Source organism: Copadichromis virginalis, linkage group LG11, assembly GCF_057382275.1.
Source record: "Copadichromis virginalis isolate Kocher_CV1m ecotype Utaka linkage group LG11, C_Virginalis_male_GT1.1, whole genome shotgun sequence".
NCBI lineage: Eukaryota > Metazoa > Chordata > Actinopteri > Cichliformes > Cichlidae > Copadichromis > Copadichromis virginalis.
In genome coordinates, this window is record NC_140628.1 from 7,940,036 (window position 1) to 7,962,481 (window position 22,446).

The 22,446-nt window shown below is 40.8% G+C and overlaps 2 protein-coding genes across 4 annotated transcripts; one reads left to right on the top strand and one right to left on the bottom strand.

The window, feature by feature from the left end:
- The first annotated feature begins 10 nt into the window (after positions 1–10).
- Positions 11–1,871, top strand: LOC146698008 (transmembrane protein 42-like). Its single transcript, XM_085472942.1, has 3 exons — positions 11–315; positions 1,093–1,239; positions 1,373–1,871. The coding sequence occupies exons 1-3, from the start codon at positions 154–156 to the stop codon at positions 1,514–1,516; spliced, it is 453 nt and encodes a 150-aa protein (XP_085329068.1). The 5' UTR covers positions 11–153; the 3' UTR covers positions 1,517–1,871.
- Positions 1,872–3,644: 1,773 nt separating this feature from the next.
- On the bottom strand, positions 3,645–20,147 carry zdhhc3a (zDHHC palmitoyltransferase 3a). Of its 3 annotated transcripts, none has more exons than XM_085472938.1 (7): positions 20,059–20,147; positions 17,819–18,242; positions 17,500–17,624; positions 13,139–13,235; positions 12,864–12,945; positions 11,393–11,523; positions 3,645–3,928 (listed from the first exon to the last, which is right to left on the bottom strand). In XM_085472938.1, the coding sequence occupies exons 2-7, from the start codon at positions 18,158–18,160 to the stop codon at positions 3,722–3,724; spliced, it is 984 nt and encodes a 327-aa protein (XP_085329064.1). In that variant the 5' UTR covers positions 18,161–18,242; positions 20,059–20,147; the 3' UTR covers positions 3,645–3,721. The 3 variants fall into 3 exon arrangements, with proteins under 3 accessions (XP_085329064.1, XP_085329065.1, XP_085329066.1); XM_085472939.1 differs by having other exon boundaries at positions 17,819–18,280; XM_085472940.1 differs by lacking the exon at positions 3,645–3,928 and adding an exon at positions 6,648–10,067.
- Between the last annotated feature and the right edge of the window lie 2,299 nt (positions 20,148–22,446).

Consider the following 22,446-nt stretch of genomic DNA (forward strand, 5'->3'; position numbering starts at 1 on the left):
TGTGTCCTGTTGTGTAGTGACGAATGGAGGAAGCTGCCATACAAGCTTTTATTGTGAAAATTTTCGTCTGCCTGTTCGCATCCTTTAACTCAGGCTTGACTGCGGTCTGAAAGGATTAACGTGGAGCCCTCTAACAACCAGCCGAGTTCGGGAATGTTTTCAGCGTCCTTTTATGCGTTATTAGCGGGCTTTTTGGCAGCTACTGCCTCTCTGTCAGCTAAGCTGTCGCTCGGTGCGAGCTACCTGAGAGAGATGTGTGAGACGCGGCTGAGCGACTGGAATCAAACACCTGGTGGAAGCGCAGCCTGTGACTGGGTGACACTGACTCTCTGACATCTTTGTTTTTGTATTTCTACAAATACCTAATTTCCTTGGCATGGTTACACACACACACACACACACACACACACACACACACACACACACACTTGATCATAATGCCTCTTCCACTGAATTTATTAAAGAGTTTTCTCGTTTCCGACTACTGCTACAACAAAGATGGCAGCCAGCCGGTGTGACACCGGTAGAAAACAGTAACAACTTGGAGTAATATTCATGCAAGTGATCAGAAGCCTCTTAAAGCCTCCATAAAATACCTTAAAACATTTAATTACTGTGTACTTAAATGAATGTTAATACGAGACGAGCACAAACTGTTGCCGATTAATATGAATAATAAATTAATTCATTAATGATGCAAGCTGATAGTTTTGTTCTCAGTAACATGTACAGCATCTAGCTGTAAAACATAAGCCAAACAGGTGTTAGTATTGTCATTAATTAGGGCGTGTGCCGGTACATAGTCAAAATTAATGTGATTAGTAACAGCTGTATGATTGTTTTTCTGTATCTAACTGTGGTGGTGGTTTAAGGTTTTTGGTCATTAACCAGGCACGTTTGTCAAAGTTTAGGCTGTGAGGTAAAAAGTATATGTTCTTCCTGGGCATGCTTAATTGGAAATGGAGAAACACTGTTTAGGAATCTGAACTAAGGATCTGCACTCAGTTCTGGTATTTAGCCAAGCCGTGACATTTTTGTTGCAGAGGGTAAAGTTATGTTTTCGTGTGTGTCTTGCTATACCTTGGCCTACAGCTCCACATCCCCCTGCGGCTGCTGTGCGGCGGCCTGCTATTCGCCTGTAATGCAGTCATGTGGACCACCTTCTCCAAGGCACTCCGCCATTCCACCTCTACAGCCAGGGCCACTGTCACGACCACTGCATCCAACTTCATTTCCTCTGTAAGCTCTCTACATATGCTGAACTAATTTGATTTTTCACAACACTATAACAACAAAAGGGAAACATTTTGACTTTGCATTCAACATTCAGATTACTGTTTTATATTTATAGTGAATGTGTTCTTCTGTCCAGGGACTGCTAGGGAGGCTCTTCTTTGGAGAGAGCCATGCAACTCTGTGGTGGGCAGGCATCGCTCTCACTCTGTGTGGACTGCTGATGCTTCATGGTTCAGCACCTCAGACACACCCACAGGAAGCAGACAAGAAGGACAAGTAATGCATGTTGGAGTTGTTCCAAGTGCGCAGCCTCAAAACTGTTGACTGCAAAGAGCAGTTCTGTCAGGTTCTCCGCCTGCAGAATTGACTGATGTATACTTTTTAAGAGTTCTTCCTATAAGACGAACAACAACTGCCTTTTTATGGACTTTCACCTGAATTCTGATTCTTTATGAGGGGTTCCCTGGGACTTGCACAAAATCAAAAAACCCTCATATTATTATTTTTTTTGTACCTGTGTGGAAGTTGATTTTTTTAATGTGTGATACATGTATTACAAACCACACTGACTTGCTCTGCATTGGAATACTGAGTGGAAATGGATATTTTTATAAATAAAATGGAAGTCGAACAAATGAGGGCACTTAAATACCACATATTTTGTGCAGAAGAACAGCCATCTCACAACCATGCTAAATTTACTCTAAAGAATTGAGAATGATTAGAAAGTCAATTGATTTGAGTTTGGCACCACCTTGTGGTACTTTTAGGGATAGCACCGGAGAAGACTGCACGCCCAGAAAATTGAGGAAGCGTTTTTTGTCGACTAGTTCAAACTAGTTGCAGCTGAATATGTTACCTTACAATGCCCACAAAAGCTAGAAAGCTCACACAAAGATATGCAAATGACCAGCTGCAGTAGTCGGCAGAAGCGTAATGATTAAAGGCTGGAGGTAAACATTTAAAATAAACCCTCTCCACATGGGTCAGTGACAACTACTGAACGATAAAGCCAAGCTCCGGTGTGCAGATGTGTTTTGTTCAAATTAAATTGAATGAAAATTTGGAGGGCACCGTGTTTCCCCCAGGACGATACAAACAACATGCCTGCTGTTCTGTCTGAACACCCATTTATTCCAGACCACTTAGCTGTGCCTCAGCTGCAAATGAGGTGTAATGTTTTCTCCAATTATGATACACACTTCTACCACAACAGCTGTATTTGTCTTCTGTGGTTGGCTATCATCAAAGGCATCGAAGCAGAAGAGCTGAAAGTGGTCACAGTGGAACAGAATGGAATCAGTGCAGAAAAACACAACAGGAGATAAGATGTACCACAACGTAAGGAGTGCTCTGACACGTTGATAAATATGTTTTTTTCCTTTCTCGCAGTCGATTAGATGAGATGATAAGGCTGTATGAAAAAATGTTCCTATTAAGTTTTGAACTGGACTGTCAGTAGCTTTTGGTGTACAATTCAAACACTGCAGATGTATTTGCTAAAAACAAACAAATAATCTGTCACTAGATTTAAAACAAACAAACAAAAAAGAATGACCATTCATATAAGGAAGGAACCCACACAATGAGTAGATTATTAAAGCAATGTAAACATGATTAAACATAAGTGATCCCATAATGTCCAGCAGCCATTTAGCAGTTAGAAGCCCTTATCCTCCAGCTTACATACACACACAATAAAAATCCTCTATATGAAGTCATCTACTGCCCTTTTCCCACATGTGCAATGGAGCGAGAAATATGAAAATGGCAACTTGAGACAGTCTGGAATCAAGATGAGTAATAAAACAATGTAGTGTTTCAAACATTTGCTCAGTAAAGATAGATAAGGCACGAGGTGAGCTCGAACTAGTTTCTCAGACATGGGTCAAGCCTAATCTTAGACTAAAAACCTTTTCCAAATGGAGAGTTTGTATTTCTAGGCTTAACCGTTATCTGTGAAACTGGCTGTTCAAATCTGGGGGGGAAGGCAAGAAGGTTGAAAGGAACCATTTGTGCTACAGTGCTGGAGCAGAGCTGCTGTTAGTGGTGTTCTGAGGCAGCTCAGGGAGGCACTTTACAGTATTCTCTTCTCCAAACACTGAGCTGACTGAGCTTTGAGTCCTCACAGCGTTTTCCTAGAGACAAATTCAGGAAAATGCTGCAGGTTTGGCAGATTTAGTAGAGAAATATGAGATCCTTAAAATGCACATTAGACCTTCAGTTATGTGTGCAAGTATTAAGCTAAGATACAAAAGTTTGATAATGGGTGCTCTGCACACCTATCAAATGGCTACACTGAAGGTAGGAACAGAAACTGTAAAATATATCCAGAAAAAAGTCCTGTACATAAAGAAATGCATACATAATTAAAATAAATTCTGGGCAGTTTTTCAACATTTAGAAAGTCCAGTTTCAAAAATATCTTTGTGCTTGTCAAGAAATCCTGCCTGTCTGCAATTTATGCTTTCCCCAGCAGGTGGCGCTAGTTGAGTGGTATCTCGATGACATCCTCCTCGATGATCTCTCCCTGGGGGATGGCGACGTGGTGCTCAGGGCTCTTCTTGCAGCTCAAGCCTGAAAAAGGGCTGCACCAGGACAGTGAGAAGGGGCCTCCGAATGCAATCTGCGTGGCCTCCCAACACGGAACTTTCCCCCACTTCCCCGTCTCCCCCTTCAGCCGCTCGATCCCCTGGAGACAAAAAACAGTGAGGTTCTGAGGTGAAGGGGCAGAGAGACAAACAAAGCGCAAAAAAAAAAAAAAAAAAAAGCACTGCATGGGATCACCTGCATGCACCATCAATGACATCCACAACACAAAACTGGTGATAGTATGTTACTATGTGATGGTTTTGCTTTTTTGTGCTAGTCCCTCAGACACTTAAACATGTCCAGCTTATTTAAAAAAATAAAATAAAAAGTCTTCAGGTTGAGGGTTTAATCATTTACTTGTCATTGCTGCCATTTATCCTGTGTGTACTGGCCAGGAAGCAAAGAGAACGGGACTGGCAGTGGAGCCAGCTGCTCTAATGGTTGCTAATTAACACCTAAACTGAACTGCAGCTGAGGCTGATGGGAATGTGATTACTTTTACAGGTCTTTGTTCCTACAAAGCACCAGAGACATATTTGGACTGGCTGACTGTCTCAAAGCACATTTAAGTCCAGCTGAAGTAAATGAGGCTTCAGTGGATGCCCTCTTGGTAATAATTTGTCCGTTTATTTTTATCCTCAGACCTTTGAATGTTACTTCCTAATCCAAACCAAGTGCCAGCTACCACAAACTTGAGGCTTAGGCTAATGCAGGAAGCAGCTTATAATACAACACCAGTAACAGTAATGATGCTTTCACCTGGCTCCCACTCAAAACATGTCAGCCTCTCTAGAAGTGCTAAATCAGTCATTTTTAAGGAGTCTTTAAAGCCCTGCTTGATAAATACGCAATGTCTGAGTTTTTGGATGCGATTCTGGCTTTGATGTCCAATGTGTGGGTGTTGACTGATAGTAGGCACGCTCCAGCTTCAAAAATGTTTGCCATTCATTAAAGTAGACTCAATATTTGGGGTTCACGACTGCTGTCCAAACAGAAGGCACTTGAAGAGGTCACCCTGAACTTTGAGAAGGTGGGATAGGATTGTTTTTCCCTCCAGTTTGTTAGTTTTGGGGTTCATTTCAAGATGGCCAACAGTTCTGATTTCTAATGTATAATGGCAAAAAGTAACGCTGACAGATACTTCTAGAACTAATGTAAGAAGTTATTTTAGAAGGACTGTGTTCCAAGATATTAACCTAAAGCAACATGTACTCATCTGGATGCATGCTCAATCATCCAGGTTAGGAAATCCTTAAAAGTTGCTTCTGTTCATCTGGACGAAACGTTTCTCCCACTGAAAACGCTTCATCCTAGTACATGTGCATAATGACTGAATGGCGAACAATGGGCAGTTGAGTTTTTTGATCATTAATATGCAAATTTGTTATCAGCACTGATCAAAAACCATTGATCAATGGTCATGAGTACCATTCACAGAGAGTTGGGGAATGGCTGCAATCACAGCATTGTAACATGGCAGGAGGTACCGTTAAGCCCCCTCCTCCATTCATAGATGGTCGTAAATTGCCTCCTTGACTCCTGCCGGTGGAGGTTTCAGTCATTGTGCAAAGGTACTGTTTTATAAGGTGAAGTAAACCTGCAATCAGCTGACATTAAAGAAGTCACTTGGATGAGTGACAAAGCGTTTCTCCCACTGAAAACGCTCCGTCCAAATGAACAGAATCAACTTTTTGGGGCAACATGTAGTTCTGTGAGCTTTAGAGTGCTTACGGGGTTAGGCTAGCAGGTGCCCTGTTTATAGTCTTTATAGTCTTTATGCTTAGTTAACACACAACAGGAGATAAGATGTACCACAACGTAAGGAGTGCTCTGACACGTTGATAAATATGTTTTTTTCCTTTCTCGCAGTCGATTAGATGAGATGATAAGGCTGTATGAAAAAATGTTCCTATTAGAAACTCAAGTACATGTCACTGAAGGTAGTTTTCGGGAATTTTGTGTTTTAAATGTAAATATAAAAAAAAAAACAACCTGAGTCTTGACAGAGTATTTTTAGTGACAGTCAAAGATCCATTTGGGTAACTCAGACGGCTGAATCTAATATTAGTTTCAACTTTGGGACTTATATTTATGCAGTGCAAACAGTGGATTTTACAGCCATCTTCTAGTGTACTGGTGCAAAGGTTGCTTCATGGCCACAAGTTACAGTTAACACTAACTGAGAAGTTAGATGACTTGACTTCTGATGAGTTTTAACAGTGTCCTCTAAATGCTTTAGGTTCCATGATATTCAATTTGTTTTTAAAGAAACATGCCCAACATTTCATGCTGCTGTCCAAAAAGACTGGCATGCACTTCAAAAATAAACAGATGGCACATGCATCACAGACAGAACTCACTCATTCATTCAAACCGTTTGGTTGAAGTAAAACAGCAAAGGAGGAACTGAAAGCACACGTCGGCCTTCTGATTGAAGCGTGCATACATGTGACATGTCAAGCTTGATGGGACGGCCAATGTGACTGCTGTTCGCAAGCTTACCTCAGTCAAGATTACAAAGGGCTGTCTGCTTCGGAAAGCTTTCGGCAGAGTGAGTTATCAACCAAAGCAAAAATGCATGAGTGAGGAGAGGACACAGTATCGGGGGGAGGAGGATCCCAGACGTGGGAGCAGAATGGAAGACAAGGACGGAGGGAAAATGCAGGATGTGAGGGCCATATAAGAACTGTGTGCACGGGGAGAAGGAGGAAAAAAACCCAACAAAAAACCCACATCTGCTCCGGTATTACTATTTGAATATAAAATAAAGGGACAGGCAAAAGTAAATAAATGCACCTCCACAAAGGAAGCAAACACAGTTGTTGCATTGCATCTGAGAAGATTTTATTCTCTGTGCACGTGCTGAAATCTCTTCAGAATATTTAGAAAGAATTAAAATTTCTGTAAAAATAACAAAACAATAATAATAATCTCTGCCGTCACTCAGCTGCTTCATCATACCAGCAGTGTTTCACATACACAATTAAACTAGCCTTCAGCTGTACCATGCATTCAAAAACAAAGGATACACACAATATCATGTAAACAAAGAATAGAAGAATAAAACCGCACACTTTGGAACAAAGCAGTTCACCCAGGAGAAAATCTCAAATGATAAATACAAAGAAATACAAAGTGAAATTAAATCTTCTTTTTTAACGACTTTAAATTGGATAGTGAATGTTAATACCTCGGTTAAATGCTTTGTAGGCTGGCATGGTGCAGAAATGAATATTCTAAATCCACGTCTTCTCTTTAACTCCGAACACGATTTTATACATTTCCGGCAGCGAAGAGGATTTTAAACTGAAGCCAGTGTCCCTTCAGAGCAAATTCATATCAAAGGGTTCCCAAATAATCGCAGAATTGTGGGTTTTATTGAATTTGGCACACGCTCACAACATCAAAACACCACATGGGCTTAGAGCTGTGATTCACTGGCACGTATTCATGCAAACAGAGTGTTAGTGGGAGGCTACTGTAGGAGGCTAAACCTTTCTTATAAAAAAAAATAACACAAAAAAACCCCCAACAACATAAAAAACAAAATCCAGAATGAACATATGTTGACAGACTGTCAGCATCATTCTAACCCACATGTTTTTCCTGCTTAAAGACAGGCTGAGGTCGACATCAGTCACCTTTGAAAGGCTTTCCCTTTCCTTCCTTTAGCAGAACTCAGACTGCCAGCTTAAACACTGAGAATCTGGATCTGTTTGCTGGAACAAACAGAAACCTCCTGGTTTGTTTTAGCCAAAAATAAGATGCATTTCTGTCTTCCAAGAGGCTTTGTTTTTCTTGAGCATGTATCAGAGAGGAAACAGGGACAATGTTGTAGGTGCTAAAAATCACTGAAAACATGATTAGGCTGCAGCGTGACTTTTTGGTCTTTTTTGTTTAATCACAGAGATCCTCCAAAATGGACTTTCAATAGCTGATCAAGGGTCAGCTACTAAATCAGACCTAATTTGTTTTGCTTTTCCTTATTTTGAGCCATACTTTGTGTTATTATGCTGGGTGCTTATATTAAATAAGTTTCAAATAATGAGGTGAGACTTCAGACCGCTCTAAACTCAGTTTCAAACTGTTTGTTCTACTCTTTCCTCTGTTTGATGTCAAAGACAGAGGATCTCTCTAACATGGCTCTCTGGCTCTGACTGTGGACACAGAAGCTCCATCCAACTCAAACATTCTTTTTACAAGAGGCAGCCAATCAGAATATAGTTGGTTTTGAGAAAGAGCTGCCTCAAAGGTAGGGAACTACACCACCTCGTTTCAGATGAGCACAAAGGTCCCTCACAGGATAAATAAAGATTACTAGCTTAGCTTTGCATGATTCACAGTTTAAAGAAAACAGAGACCAAGAATGGAACTGTGGAGCTGGGAATGAGCATAACAAGCCCACTTTAAATATTCAGTACATCTGCTATCCTTTAGTCACAGCAGGCTATCAGCTCTGCTTTTTGGTACCACTGCGATCCCTTGCCTCGTGTAGTCTTACATTAATGAGAACCCAAACGGTTAAATGCAGTGTAATGTGCAGGTTTTTACATGATGAGATAACAGAGCTCTGTTTTCAAAACTGCTTTCAACTCCACCCTGAATGTAAGAATGAGACAATCTGAAAGTCACTGCTAATAGGGAAGAAAAGGGATCCATTTGGAAAATTAGAACTCTCATCACAAACATAACAGACCAAAAGTCTTTGGATTAACTTTTGTCCTATTAATGAAATTTTAAAAAAATCTCCCAAGAATGAAAAAAGTGAATCAAAGAAGAGCAAAAACACTCAAAGGTAGAACATACATAGAAACTACAAGAGCGCCACCGTTGTGAAGTTCTCATGGCTGGCCTTACAGTGCTGCGTCCCCATTGGTCAGCTACTTTTAGACAACAGTCAGTGATGCACAGATTCAACAAGCGGTAATACCTTCTAATGTCAACAGCAGTCATAATAACATCTCAGTTAGGACAGACTGAGGGATAGCCCATTCTCTAATTAATGGAGTTTTACTTTCAGTCCACTGACATGTTCATCTAAGTGTAACTAGCCCACACGAGAGCTTTGTGTCAGAACTGGGGCTGAAAAAAAGACCAAAGAGGAAAAGTCTGAACCCAGAAACAAAGGTGAAGATTATCATAACCAAATGGAGCACTCTATGCAATTCTAATGTAAATTCTTTTTTAGAATTGTTGTGTTTTGCTTTCACTTTCTTTGCATTTGATTCTTGAGAGATTTTTTTCAGTAACTATGAAAAATCCCACTGTAACAAAGGCAAGATGTTGATGTGCTATGTACAGCACTATAACAGAGGGTCGGCCTGAGCGTGGGTCTGATTACTGAATGGTTCAGACAATCCATTCCTGAGTAGACCCATTTAAAAGCTTTATCCAGTCCATGTCTGGAACACACTGACATTGAGTAATATTTAAAGGGTCAGTTCATCTAAAAAAATCCACCAAGCTCTCTACTGGCATCAGAATAGCTAATGTGGAATTACAGTAACTCTAACCCTGATGTGTGATTTTAATATAATCTGGAGACCTGCAGTTTCCAGCCAGTTTTACCCTAAAATAGTCCTTAAAATGTTCTAAAACTCGGTGCTTCGCCAGTTTATGAAGCATTTTTGTTTACCTTATACATCATTTCCTATTTTCACTGTAATGAAATTAGCTGGCAATTACAGGAAATACATAATACCTGCTTTTTCTTTATAATTTAGCTGAACTAACCCTTTAGGGAGAAGCAAAAAGGAAACAGTAAGAAGAGAGAGGGGCTTCTGATAGAGGAGAAAGAAAGCAGGTCAGAAACAAACAGATCCATCACAGTGTTTGCAAACACGACTGTAAAGTGTTTCTTTTTCTCTGCAACTCGACTCACTCAAGGCAACACAAAAATAAAACGTATAGAGCACTTAGTTGGCAACACAAAAAAAGCACATGAAAAGCTGTCCATTGCTAATGTGGGATATACAGTGTAAATCGCGTTGAGCTGTGTGTGTGTGTGTGGGGGGGGGGGGGGGGGGGGGGGGGGTGCAGGCCTTCCCACTTTGGTTTTGATCACTCCCTGTGCTGAGCCTTCACACCACATATTGGTAGGTCTCAGCCTTCCCGTGGTCGGGGGTGGAGAAAGGGCTAAACCACAATATGGAGAAAGGGTGTCCGAATACCGCCCTCATGTTCATCCACTTAGTTTTTTTAGCCCATCTTCTCTCTTCCTTTTTCAATTGCTCTATGCCCTGAAAACGAGAGACAACCAAACTTCAGTTGGTGTGCTTTTGCGGCCCAGCGATCACAGTAATCACAAACTCCAAATACCCATTTCTGTATTAGAAAGATAAAAATAAGATCATCGGGGGCTGCACGTCAGGCGCTGCTGAATTAGGACAGTGGAGAGCCGATGTTGTGCCCTTCCCTTGTGTGTTGCACAGCCCTGTGTATGTTAAAGCCCTCTCTTCATAATAAATAAGGTCTGGAGTTGCAGACAAAAAGAAGTTGAAAACAGGGAGAGTTTGGTTTGGTGAGCTATGCTTCCCATGCACACAGGCGCCGTGTGCTTGATTATTTCAGCTCCAAACTTGAGAAGACAGAGATTCCTTCTTTCGCTGATACACTGACAAACGGACCTTTATTATAAAATTGCATACAGGCCTGCCCTTCATGAACAGCACATTAGACTCACCACCAGGGGGCAGACTACTGGTAATGAGCAGGTGTAAAATCTGGACTCTGCTCAGCAGTTTAACTGGTAAACTTTGTGTTTTAGTCTCCTTTATTAAAGTGAGCTAGCCAATGCACACAAAGCTACGTGCACTATTTGCCTGTGAAAAGTTGTGACTTTATTCAGTTTAACTAGCTCACCAAAGACAAAGTGAGTGAGAGAGAGAGAGCTTATATATAGTTGGGGTAGTAACACTGGGAGAAGGATGAGGATGGATGTATAGATAAATCAGGCTAATGAACCTTTTGTTACATGAGACATCTCCACAACAGAAAGAAGCACAGGAGTACAGAATTGCTTGATTTTGTATCACATTAATCCACAAGTCTGGAAAGGACTGAGATGTTACTATTATTGCTGTTATGAGTTACACCTGCACTTTTCCTGCTGAGTCTAAATGTCTCGTGTGAGGAAAGGTCCTATTTACAGATTGATACTGCAACAGTCACAGCCACAGTTGCCTCATACTTTAAAAGACAGTATGAATTAAACATTGGCAGGTTGGAGTTGAGGCATTGTTATTGTCACTCTGCCATAAAAAAGATGGAAAAACAGCCAGTAGGAGGTGACTTCCTTTGGTTGCAAAAACAAATCAGGCTCTACAGAAGTCTATGATCCACCTCTGCAATTTCTGATATGATGGTAGGTGTAACTCAAATTATTTGCTTTTAAGGCACTTAAGGTTGAAGTTCTGCTGCAGAGTAAGAGACGTCAGCTGATGTTTTGAGACGTTAAAGATATTCATGTTAAAAGAAGTTGAGAGTTGCAGCAGCAGGGAGAAGTCCTGAAGCACAGAGGAGTTAAAAGGAGGTGGTTAACAGGATGGTAAACTGGGTCACTTACGGTCTCGTCGGTACAGATGGAGTGGACTTGGGTGCCGAACATCACAGAGGTGAAGATGAGGAAGAGGAGGCCCTCAAAGCACAGGAGTATGAGGAGGATGACTGTTGCTGGAGGAGAGAAGGTACTGCACTCTGGGGGAATGGGAGGGAGGTGGACACAGGGAAGTGAAAGGGCAAAGAAGAGATTCATAGAGGAACTGCTGCATCCAACTGCAGCTCTACAGTGACGATGCAAAGCTTTGAAGCCAGTGAGTATGAGCTTAGGTCAACTTCTTAAAGACTATTGTACGGGATCAGGAAGTTACGGCATCAGTAACTGGAAGGAAAATAAATGTCACAACAAAGAAGTAGAGACAAGATGTACTCATGTCAACAATATTTCATATTTTCATTTGTCCTAAGGAGTTGCAAGCATTGCCATATAATGACACTTATAGTGGCAGGACATAAATATCTGTCTGATGGCCCAAAATGATCCTTTCCTCTAGCCTGTGGTCTGATGTATGTCCAGATTGTTTAGGTTTCAGTTGCTTGGTTTTATCACCAATAGAAATGCCTGCATTCTCTTTAATATTATGGACCTAAATAGCAATTGCATTGACAAACTAAAAGCCCACCAAAAAAATCATTTGAAAGCTCAGCAACAAGACCTCTTTCCTCATGACGCGGTTATTCCATAAACCTTGTTTATAGATAAGAATCCTTGATTATGGATAAGAAGTTGTGGATTTTTTTTTTTTTGCAGTGCCTGGGTCATAACTTTGGAAACTAAAAAAAGCCAACATTTTCAAAACTGGGCAATTCACATGGAAAAAAATGTAGCTGGACAAACACCACTATAGACCAGAGGGAGAATGTGCAACTTTGATTTTGTGTTGTATGTAGATGCAGTGGGCTAGGATAGGCTACAGACTCCCAGCACCGCTGAATAGAATAACCGATAGAAAGTGGATGAAGATCATATATGTATACCGATCAGGCACAACATTATGAGCATCTGCCTAATATTGTGTAGGTTCCCTCGACAGATGTGCTGTGGTATCTGTTCTGCAAGATGTGAGGTGGGGCCTCCATGAATCAGACTTGTTTCTCAAGCACATCCCACAGATGCTCGATTGGTTTGAGATCAGGGGAATTTGGCGTAGCTCATCTACTGACCACACGAGCCAGCCTGTGCCCCCCTTAGTTGAATTGCAATGATTTTCGTGGCTGTAGAAGGCGTTTCTGTTTGTTTGTCCCCCATTTATGTAAACAGGATGGGATAAACACAAGAACAGATATATGGTCCTTTAAGAAATGGAAACTAATGTGAAGAATATTGTAAGATGGTTATGTATGTAAATACAAAATATAAAATCAAGCAAATTACTTTACTGTCATGTTTGAGGGAAGATGTCTATTTACATCTAGAGCTCTGTTCTTTATGTGTTTGCAGGCTAAAGAGAACTGTAAAAAAAGGAAAAAGCACTTACTCGTCCAATCATCTTCAAAGCAGTAGAGGAAATGGAAGACCACCATGACCAAAGCGTGGAGAGAAGTGAGTGCAATGTACATCTGGGTTAAAAAAGAAAAATGAGAAAGTGGATACAATGAGCAGGAACTGACAACACAGGCTAACCACAAACAGAGTGGCATTTACCAAGAAACGGCTATAGCAACAACTGGTGACTTTATGATTGAAAATCATGTGACAGGTGTAACCTTCAGGGTGTTTTTTCGTCAATTTACAGACTAACAGTGGACTTACTGTGAAAAGCACAAAGTACTTTTGGTTGTTCTCTCCAACACAGTTGTTGACCCAGGGACAGTGGTGGTCCATCTTCCGTATGCAGCGTTTGCAAACACTGTAAGAGAAGAAATTCAACTGAAAACCAGGATCAAAACGTTTTGTCAATATACAAAGAAACTAAAAGACAACATGAAATATGGGATAAACTGAAAAAAAAAATGAAGGTTTTTAATGCAAATACTAAAGTTTAAGGATTTACATTCTCTGCATTTGAGCAAACAGGAAGCTGGTGGTAAGGCTAGTGCTAAAGCTGGGTGTTCTGTGCAAACAGCGAGTGTTTGGAAATCATTACTGGATTTCCTGAGAAGATTTAATATGTTGCTTTACTGCTTTGTGACTACAATCATGCCTATGAACACAATTACAATATAAAGGCCCGATAAGCTATACTATTCTATGTGTGTTTGTTCATCACCTATCGCAACAAGAATTCACTGAATCCACTTCAGTAGTTGGTACTGACAGGAAACGGAGTAAGAGCAGTACTGAATTTGAAGTTGTTTAGTTGAGCTAAGGTTGTTCTCTCTTACTAGTATATTCCTTCTATATACACCCCCAAGGCTACATGCAGCTCACATGAGGTAAATGGGAAATTAGGATGCAAACCTAAATAAGTATATATCATGCAGTTTGATGCATTCTAGCAACCAAATGCTGTCGGGTAAGATTCCCATTTGAGAATGACTTAGGTTTTAGCAGTTTTGTGGGAAAACACAATATAAATTTATTGGATTTATTTTGAAGGGAAATGCTGTTTTTATTTTAAATGCATGTACAACGATGAACCAAACCATTAACTTATGTGAAAGCAGTTGTTGAAACTAGGATAAGAAGAGAGGTGAGGATCAGTGAGGGGCAGTGTGGCTTCATGAAGAAAAAGAGCACTACAGATGTGACGTTTGCTTTGAGAGTGCTGATGGAGAAGTATAGAAAGAGTCAGAAGGACCTCCACTGTGTCTTTGTGAAACTAGAGAAAGCAGAAGATAGGGTGCCAAGAGAGGAACTGTGGAACCGTATGAGGAAATCAGAAGATGGAGAGATGTGAGGGTGGCTCAAGACATGCCAAGCCTGATCAAGCCTGGACTAAAATGTTACCAACTAACAGGTGTTACAAGTGATTACTATCCAAATCTGACAGAGAAAAAAATGTGGGCGCTTTTAAGCAGATGTAAGACAAAGTGACTGAAATTGTTATTTTTGCAGTGTATTATATACCAGAAGATACTGTGAAAGTCAGGGCTAAAAATTAACCCTGTTAATGATGTAATCAGGGAGAGAACACTGAATCACAATTAGTTGCACACTGTTTGATTGAAAATGGTGACATAGGCTACCACAGAGCTGTCAAGTGACTCATACAGGGCAAAGTGATGAAGAGTGTGAAGAATGACCACACGTAGACACACTGTTTGGGTTTATTTCCTCTTTTATTGCTGACACGCACTACTGACAGTCTCTCTGTCTGTTTCCTCGGCTCGGCACCCACAGGTGCAGCTTTCAGCCGCATTCTGACCTCTCCACTCTCTGCCCCGGTTTCACTAAAATTCACACACCGAGAGAGAGAGAGAGATCGTTAACTAAAAACGTCACACACCTATGTCACAAACCACCACGGCATTGCCCCGTGATCTCACTGCACCACCCCTCCCCTGCAGCTGAGCCAGGGACCACACCTCCGCCACAAAGAGCATGGGAGCAGAAATTTAAGAGTTTTGGAGAAAGAAAGGTAAAGATATTTTAGAGGTCTGAGATGCAGATAGAAGAGAAATCCTGAACTACACTACGCTAATGCATGATCTAAACACCAAATCGAAAAGCAAGGGCCTACATGCACATAAAATATAAAGCCTGGTAAAGGCCTTCATTTGAAAGTTGCAGTTTCTTTCAAGCCAACTGGAGAGCAACATTCTTGCTCATATGCAAACAGAGAAGATGTTGGTTCTCTTTGGATCTACTTTGATATGTGAACAAACTCAGTGAAGAGGTTTAACAAATGCAAATACAGAGCTTCTCTCAGTGATCATCACCTGTCCACTATCCTTCACATTTCCAAACACTGAACCTGACTTCAACAGACTTGTTCAAGCACAAAACAGCCTATATTTCTCTCATTGAACAAGAAGAATTGAAATTGCAGGGGAATTCAACTACAAACACAATAGCAAAAGTACTTTATACAAAGTCGTATTTCATTCAATACGATTTTGTTTTAGGTATGTGATAAAGTGTTTTTTATTTTTTAAATAATTGTTTTAATTGTTTTTCTTTGTTTTCATGACTATTTACATTGTAGATTCTCACTGAAGGCATCAAAACTATAAATGAACACATATGGAAGTATGTAATAAACAAAAAGTGTGAAATAACTCAAAATATGTTTTATATTTTTCAAAATAGCTACCCTATGCTTTGATTACTGCTTTGCACACTCTTGCCATTCTCTTGATGAGTTTCATGAGGCAGTCACCTGAAATGGTTTTCCAACAGTCTTGAAGGAGTTCCCAGAGTTATTGAGCACTTGTCTTTTTTGCCTTCACTCTACAGTCCATCTCATCCCAAACCATCTTGATTGGGTTTAGGTCAGGTGACTGTGGAGGCCAGGCCATGTGTGTTTGGGGTCATTGTACTGTTGAAAAAGAAATGATGGTCCAACTAAACACAAACCGGAACGGAGTGGCATGTATCTGGGCTCTAATCTGAGGTGCTGTTAACTTGCGGTTTCTGAGGCTGGTGACTCGGATGAATTTATACTTAGCAGCAGAGCTCACTCTTCCTGGGGCGCTTGATGGTTTTTGGGTACACATTCAAAGATTTAGCAGTTTTCTGGACTGACTGACCTTCAGTTCTTAAAGTAATGTTAGATTCTTACTTCTCTTTACTTAGCCGATTGGTTCTTGCCATAATATGAATTCTAACAGCTGTCAAATGGGGCTGTCAGCTGTGTACAAACCTGACTTCTGCACAACAAAACTGATGGTCCCAACCCCATTAAGAAGGAAAGAAACGCCACAGATGACGCCTGCTAAGGCACACCTGTGACGTGAAAACCATTTCAGGTGACTACATCATGAAGCTCACTGAGAGAAGGCCAGGGGTTTGCAGCGCTCTCAACAAAGCTAAAGGTGGCTACTTTTGAGTAATCTAAAATATAAGACATTATTTTTATTTGCTACATAACTGCGATATCTTGCTTCTTAAAGTCGATATCTTCAGTTTGTATCTACAATGTAGAAAGTAGTAAAAATAAGGAAAAACCATTAAATGAGAAGGTGTGTGCAAACTTTTGACTGGTAGGGACACACACACACAAATGTTTATTTGGCTATCTTTGTGAGCGTATTCATTCACAATGTAACCTCTGCTCCCTAACTGTAACCATCAGGTTAAGCCAAACCTTCGTCTGAACCTAAACCTAATTCTAAATTTAATCCAAAAACAAACTCTTAACCTTCAAACAGGCTGAAAATGTCATCATTCTGAAACTACAACAGAATCTCACAAAGGTAGCACCCTGTTTTTTATATGCTTTTATTGTAACTGTCTGTTACTTTATTTAGTCACTCATGTTGCTTTATGGATTGGTTCTAAAAAACAAACAAACCACAACATCTGCATTTTAAAAGCAATCACACCCAAACACATTCAACAGTGTATTCTACAACTAGTTCTCTTTTCAAACTTGCCTGCATGTGGCCTGCAGGCCAAATGTAGGGTAAATGTAAATAGAGCCTGACCAATATATCACTACTTTTATTATAGGCAAATATTTTAGTGTCTGCATTTGTATGTGTTTATAGCAGCCAGTAAATGAGAAGTAAGCAATAGAAGGGAAAACACCCTTCATCTGTGTTAGAGGGCTGATGTTGCATACTTTGACCACCAGAGGGACTCTGATCCGAGGAGAGTGTGGCACAGTGTAAACAAGTAATCCCCAACTTGATGTGACAATAAAACCTATTTTTAGAATCCGCTGTCATATTATCTTAGTAAGGAATCATAAGTAGCTACACACAACAAATGTTCTGGAAATCTGTTTATACTTAATAGGTAAGAAAGAAAAAAATATCACCCGATATCAGATGTTTAAATGAACAAATAATGGTATTTGTCTCAAAAATCCTGTATCGGTTGGGCTCTATCTGTAAGCTGCAGCTAGAAATAAGTAACCTCGGTCACTCCCTCCGAGAATGGGAATTGCACCAGTTTCAGGATTTATGAAAGGTTACAATTGGGGACGTTACTGCACTAAAGCGATGCATAGGACTAAGTTTGTGAATGTCAAATGCGGCAGTGGGAATTTCGCATCCTTTTTGCCCTACCTGCAGTGGTGTGCTCGGTCAGGCTTGATGCTGCAGCACTTGGGACATTTGTAGACCACCTGTCCTGGTTTCAGTTGAAGGCTTTCTATGTATTCCTTGGTGGCGTTTCCTTTTGGCACGGCCCCCTAGCAGGAAACATGTACATAAAGTAGATGACCTCAGTTATATGTGCAGCTCATTAATCACCATAATGGTCATTTTATTAAATGTCTGCTACATTAATCAGAACTTCATAAAGCTAAAGAGCATTAAGTGTCAGCATGACATTGAGAATTAAAACAATTCGTATGCATGAATAATCCAATGCAACCTGACTTACAGGGTCAGTGCACATGGCCCTGAGGTGAGAGGCGAGGGCAAGGAAGGCCAGAGTGTTGAACAGAGTCCCGTTCACAATACTGTACATCAGGTTCTTGGAGGGCAACAGCATCACAAACAACACCACAAACTCAGCGTACAAGACCAGCAGCCAGGTGATGATGGCACACACAATGCCGCAGGCATCCCTGATGAACCACATGGCCGAGGCAGAGGAGGAAGTGATGACGTCTTTGGAGATGGGGATGCGCTGTTCCTCCTGTAGGCAGCTGGTTCCTCCCCCAGCCCCAGACTGTCCACGGTTATGCTCCACATCCCTACATCTGTGCACCGGGCTCTTCATCCTTCATCTAAGCTGGATTCCTGCTCCTACTGCCACCAATGGACCCACAGCGCCTTCAGGCCTCCGCCTTAGTCACCGCATGCTAAGAAGTGAGGATGGTTCAAAGATTAGGTACACGAGCTGAAGGTTTAAAAAAAAAAACAAACAAACACAAAAAGAACAAAAACTCAAAAAATTTAGCCGCCAGCTGTCAGGTCAGTTTTATAGTGCAGGCAGTGACTGGTTCAGTCTTTCACAGTGACTGTTTTTGTTTTTTTTATCTTCTTCGTTTTTTTTATTTCGCTATTATATAAAACTAACACCACATCTTATTTAAAGTTAATTTGTAAGTTTTCCAAAATGCTACAATGATTAAATGATCTCAGATGTCTAGGCACTGTGGTGGTTCTACCCTTTTGTTTAGCTCTGAAATACTTTTTTCCCCCCCACAATCCATCATGACATGATCTAAACAATTTGTGGAATGAACAGAACCTCTAAACATCATCTTAAATACGTATTTTGTTAAATTAACTTGTATTTGGGAAAATTACAAGTTAACTTTTTCAAACTATGACTTCTTCACCATGACTTCTACTGCTGCAGGATGCATTACAAAACTGATATTGAGTATTTTCCTGGATATCAGTATCAAGTTTCAAATTCTAATATTGTGAGAACCCTAGTATCTATCTCCTCTTCTTTACTTTATGAAATTTGATGTATCAGCTTACATAAATGCCAATAGTGATAACTCAGCAAATAGCCAATATCAGCTTGTTATTAACTTCTTTGAGCTCTAACAATTAGAAAATATTACACATATACTAAAAATTCTATTTCTCCAAAAATCAGATCACTACCGGAGCCTTGATATTTTCCTTTACATTTCTAACCATTAAAACCTAGTGTATGCGCAATTTGGTGTTATCAACTAATCACTGAACAATGAAATGTGAGCTTTGCACATGTGCAGTGTTACACCTGGAATGACACTGCAGATTTTTGACAAACCCTTGTGTTACAAGAAATGTCGGTTGAACCGAACTTTCTTGTTTGCTGTGACTGGGTATGTGGGCAAATAAATTGTCACAAAAACTATCAACGCAGTTCTTTTGAGCGTGTTTGCAACATTACTAGAGGAAAAGAGGCATAAGAGTTTTTAATCAAACATTCAGACGGCACTCAGGAATCCTCTACATGGTGGATGTTCTTCTACGGACACCACAGGATTCTTCAGCCGTCTCCTCAGAAGTGAAAGCTGGCCAGCTGCATGACCGAGCTTTGTCTCTGCACTCAGCTTTACACAACCTGGAGCTCCACCAAACACACGAAATGTCTGGTCAGTGAGAGGTCACTGAAAGGTAGTAAACTGTTATCGTGACCTAATGCAACACTTCTCTATTCAAGACCCAATCCTCGTGTAAGTTACAGCTGGATAACGGGATGATGTATATGACCTGAGTGAAAGACAGTAGTATAGCTGTCAAAGTACATATCGAGCAGTCGCCTTAAAAATGTGGCTCGATGGTTCCCTGATTATCCTGTTTTCATGGGCGAAGGAGTTACGATTTCGTTGCCATGTGTGTAGCAGCTTTACCTTCAGCCACGTAAGAGCAATAATACCGGGCTAATAATGTAACATTATTAAAATCTATTGAAGACTACTCTACTGCCTGTTCTAATTCAAATCAATAAGGTGGTGAAACATGGAAAGCGGGTTTAACAGCGAGCGACACATTACCGTCAGCCCACTGCTAGCTAATACTAGCTACGTAGCTACCATATCAGCGTAAGCGTCTAAGTTTTCTCATATTTATAAAACAATCCTTCCGTTTACCTGCAAACCAGGAGGAATCAAAGAGCGCGTCAATGCCTTCACCTCATTGTAATTATCATTATATTCCACTGAATCTCACCTGAACGATGCGCATCCGCCGGTGGCTTTCTCCCCTGCTGCTGTTTGGTTACCCACTCGACGCCGTGCTCCCGCCCCTTCATGATGACGTCGTGGCGTAGAAGGCAGCGAATGGAACCACGATTAAGTTTTACGCGTCCAAGACGCACCTATTTCTGGTATCTGCCTCAGTACCAAGGCCGAGTATTTATTAAATCAGTTTTAGATAAGAAAAGCGGAGAGTGTAGCACAACAAGAAGGACGAAACACAGTCTACAGGAAACAGCACACAAAGGCTAATGACATTCTGTAGTGGCATTTAAATGCACGAAGGGATGTTAATTGAGGGACGTTGCAGGTTTATCTGATTCAGTTCCAACTATGTGCTGGATCCAGACAAAATGAAGGTTTAAGCATAGTCTTAAAAGTGGAGAGAGTGTCTCTCTCCTAAACCCAAACTTAGAGCTGTTTCAACAGAAGAGGAGCTTGATAACAGAGGAATCTGGCTGGCATTTTACTTTTAGAAACTTAAGGAATCACAAGGAAGCCTTTACTTTGAGAGTGAAATGCTCCAATAGGATAATTATACTATGAGGTCTGATCATTCATAACTTTGTAGTTCTTGGATTTTAAACTTAATTCTGAGTTTAACAGTGTGTCAATGAAGACAAGCTAATATGGGAGAACATATTGAATATCCAGTAGTGAATAGAGTCATTTGATTTATGGCAGTGCAAACACATAAAAACTGATGGTCTCAAGGCTGTAAAAATAAAGCCAGAAATCCTATCACTTACCTTTTTAAAAAAAACATTTAAGGTAATGGTAAGGTTATGACTAAGCAACACACTTCTGTTAAAGCTGGACTACATATGAACATGTGTTACAATCAAGTTATAAAACAGCAAGTTCACATAATGCTGATTAAGCTCATCAGAAGAAGACAAATCTCCTGGAATTTTGCAGTCCACCAAAGTTTTAAATCTGCTGTTGTGGCTGCTAGTAACACGTTTTACACCGGCCAGGAATAATGGGTTTGCCAAAGGTGACTGTGAGTCAGAGAAATCCTGCTTAAAGTTTTTCATGCTCCATTACAAATTACAGTAAATAAAAGAAAAGAAAAACTATTCCATGTAGGTAAGATATGAGAACACGTCTTTGTAATTGCTCTCACCACCTGTAGTTTGGTGGCTCTATGGGTGCAAGTTTCACTCAAGCACAATGTTTGGCAATAAGGTTGTTGGACATCCTGCATAACTTTTAAATACATTCTTATTTTAATTTTTTTATTAACTTTTCTATCTAATTGATTTTGATTCAAGATTCAAAGTGTGTATTGTCATATGTCATAAGAGAAAAAGGCATTTCTCTGTGCAATGAAATTCTTTCTTTGCTGTCCACCCACAGACGCCGATTAATATATACAATAGAAATAGAACATATAAATACAATAGTACAAATAAATAAATAAACAAAGACAGAAAAGGAGACAAAATATGGAGATGTGAAACAGAGATGTATGCAAAAGAGCTATAGCTTAATATGCTGGCTTAATATGCAGAATGACCTGATGTGCAAAAAAAAATTATTATTACTGTTCAAAAACAGGTCAGCTGTTCAAGAGTCTGTTTGCAGTGTGGAAGAAGGAGTTGTTGAGTCTGGATTTTCTGGATTTCACACTTCTGAACCTCCGTCCTGAGGGCAGAAGCGTGAACAGTCCGTGTTGGGGGTGTGTGGGGTATTTGAGGATGGAGGCAGCTCTCCTCTGGACTCTGCGATGGTAGATGCTCTGCAGAGAGGGCAGCAGAGTCTGGATGATCTTCTCTGCAGTTGTTATCACTCTCTGCAGGCGTTTGTGGTCCATGCCAGTAGTGCTGCTGTACCATGAAGTAATGCAGCTGCTCAGTGTGCAGCTGTAGAACCTTCCTCAGCCTCCTCAGGAAATACACCAGCTGTGTGGTGTTCAGTGTCCAGGTGAGGTCCTCAGAGATGTAGACGCCCAAGTACCTAAAGCTGCTCACCCTCTCCACTTCTAGGCCCCAGATAAACAGCGGCTGGTGAGGCGTCCTCTTCTTCCTCGTGTCCACTATCATCTCCTTTGTCTTGTCAGTGTTGAGGGTGAGGTTGTTGTCCTCACACCATGACACCAGACCTGCCAACTCCCTCCTGTAAGCCGCTTCGTCCCCTCCAGTGATGTGACCGATCACTGCAGTGTCGTCCACAACTTCAAAATGATGTTATCTTTGTTGGAGGTGACACAGTCGTGGGTGTACAAGGTGTAGAGGATGGGACTGAGGACGCAACCTTGTGGAACGCCAGTGTTTGTAATAATGCTGGCTGAAGTCCTGTTGCCGATCCTGACGGACTGGGGCCTGCCAGTCAAAAAGTCCTGTAGCCAGTCACATAGGGT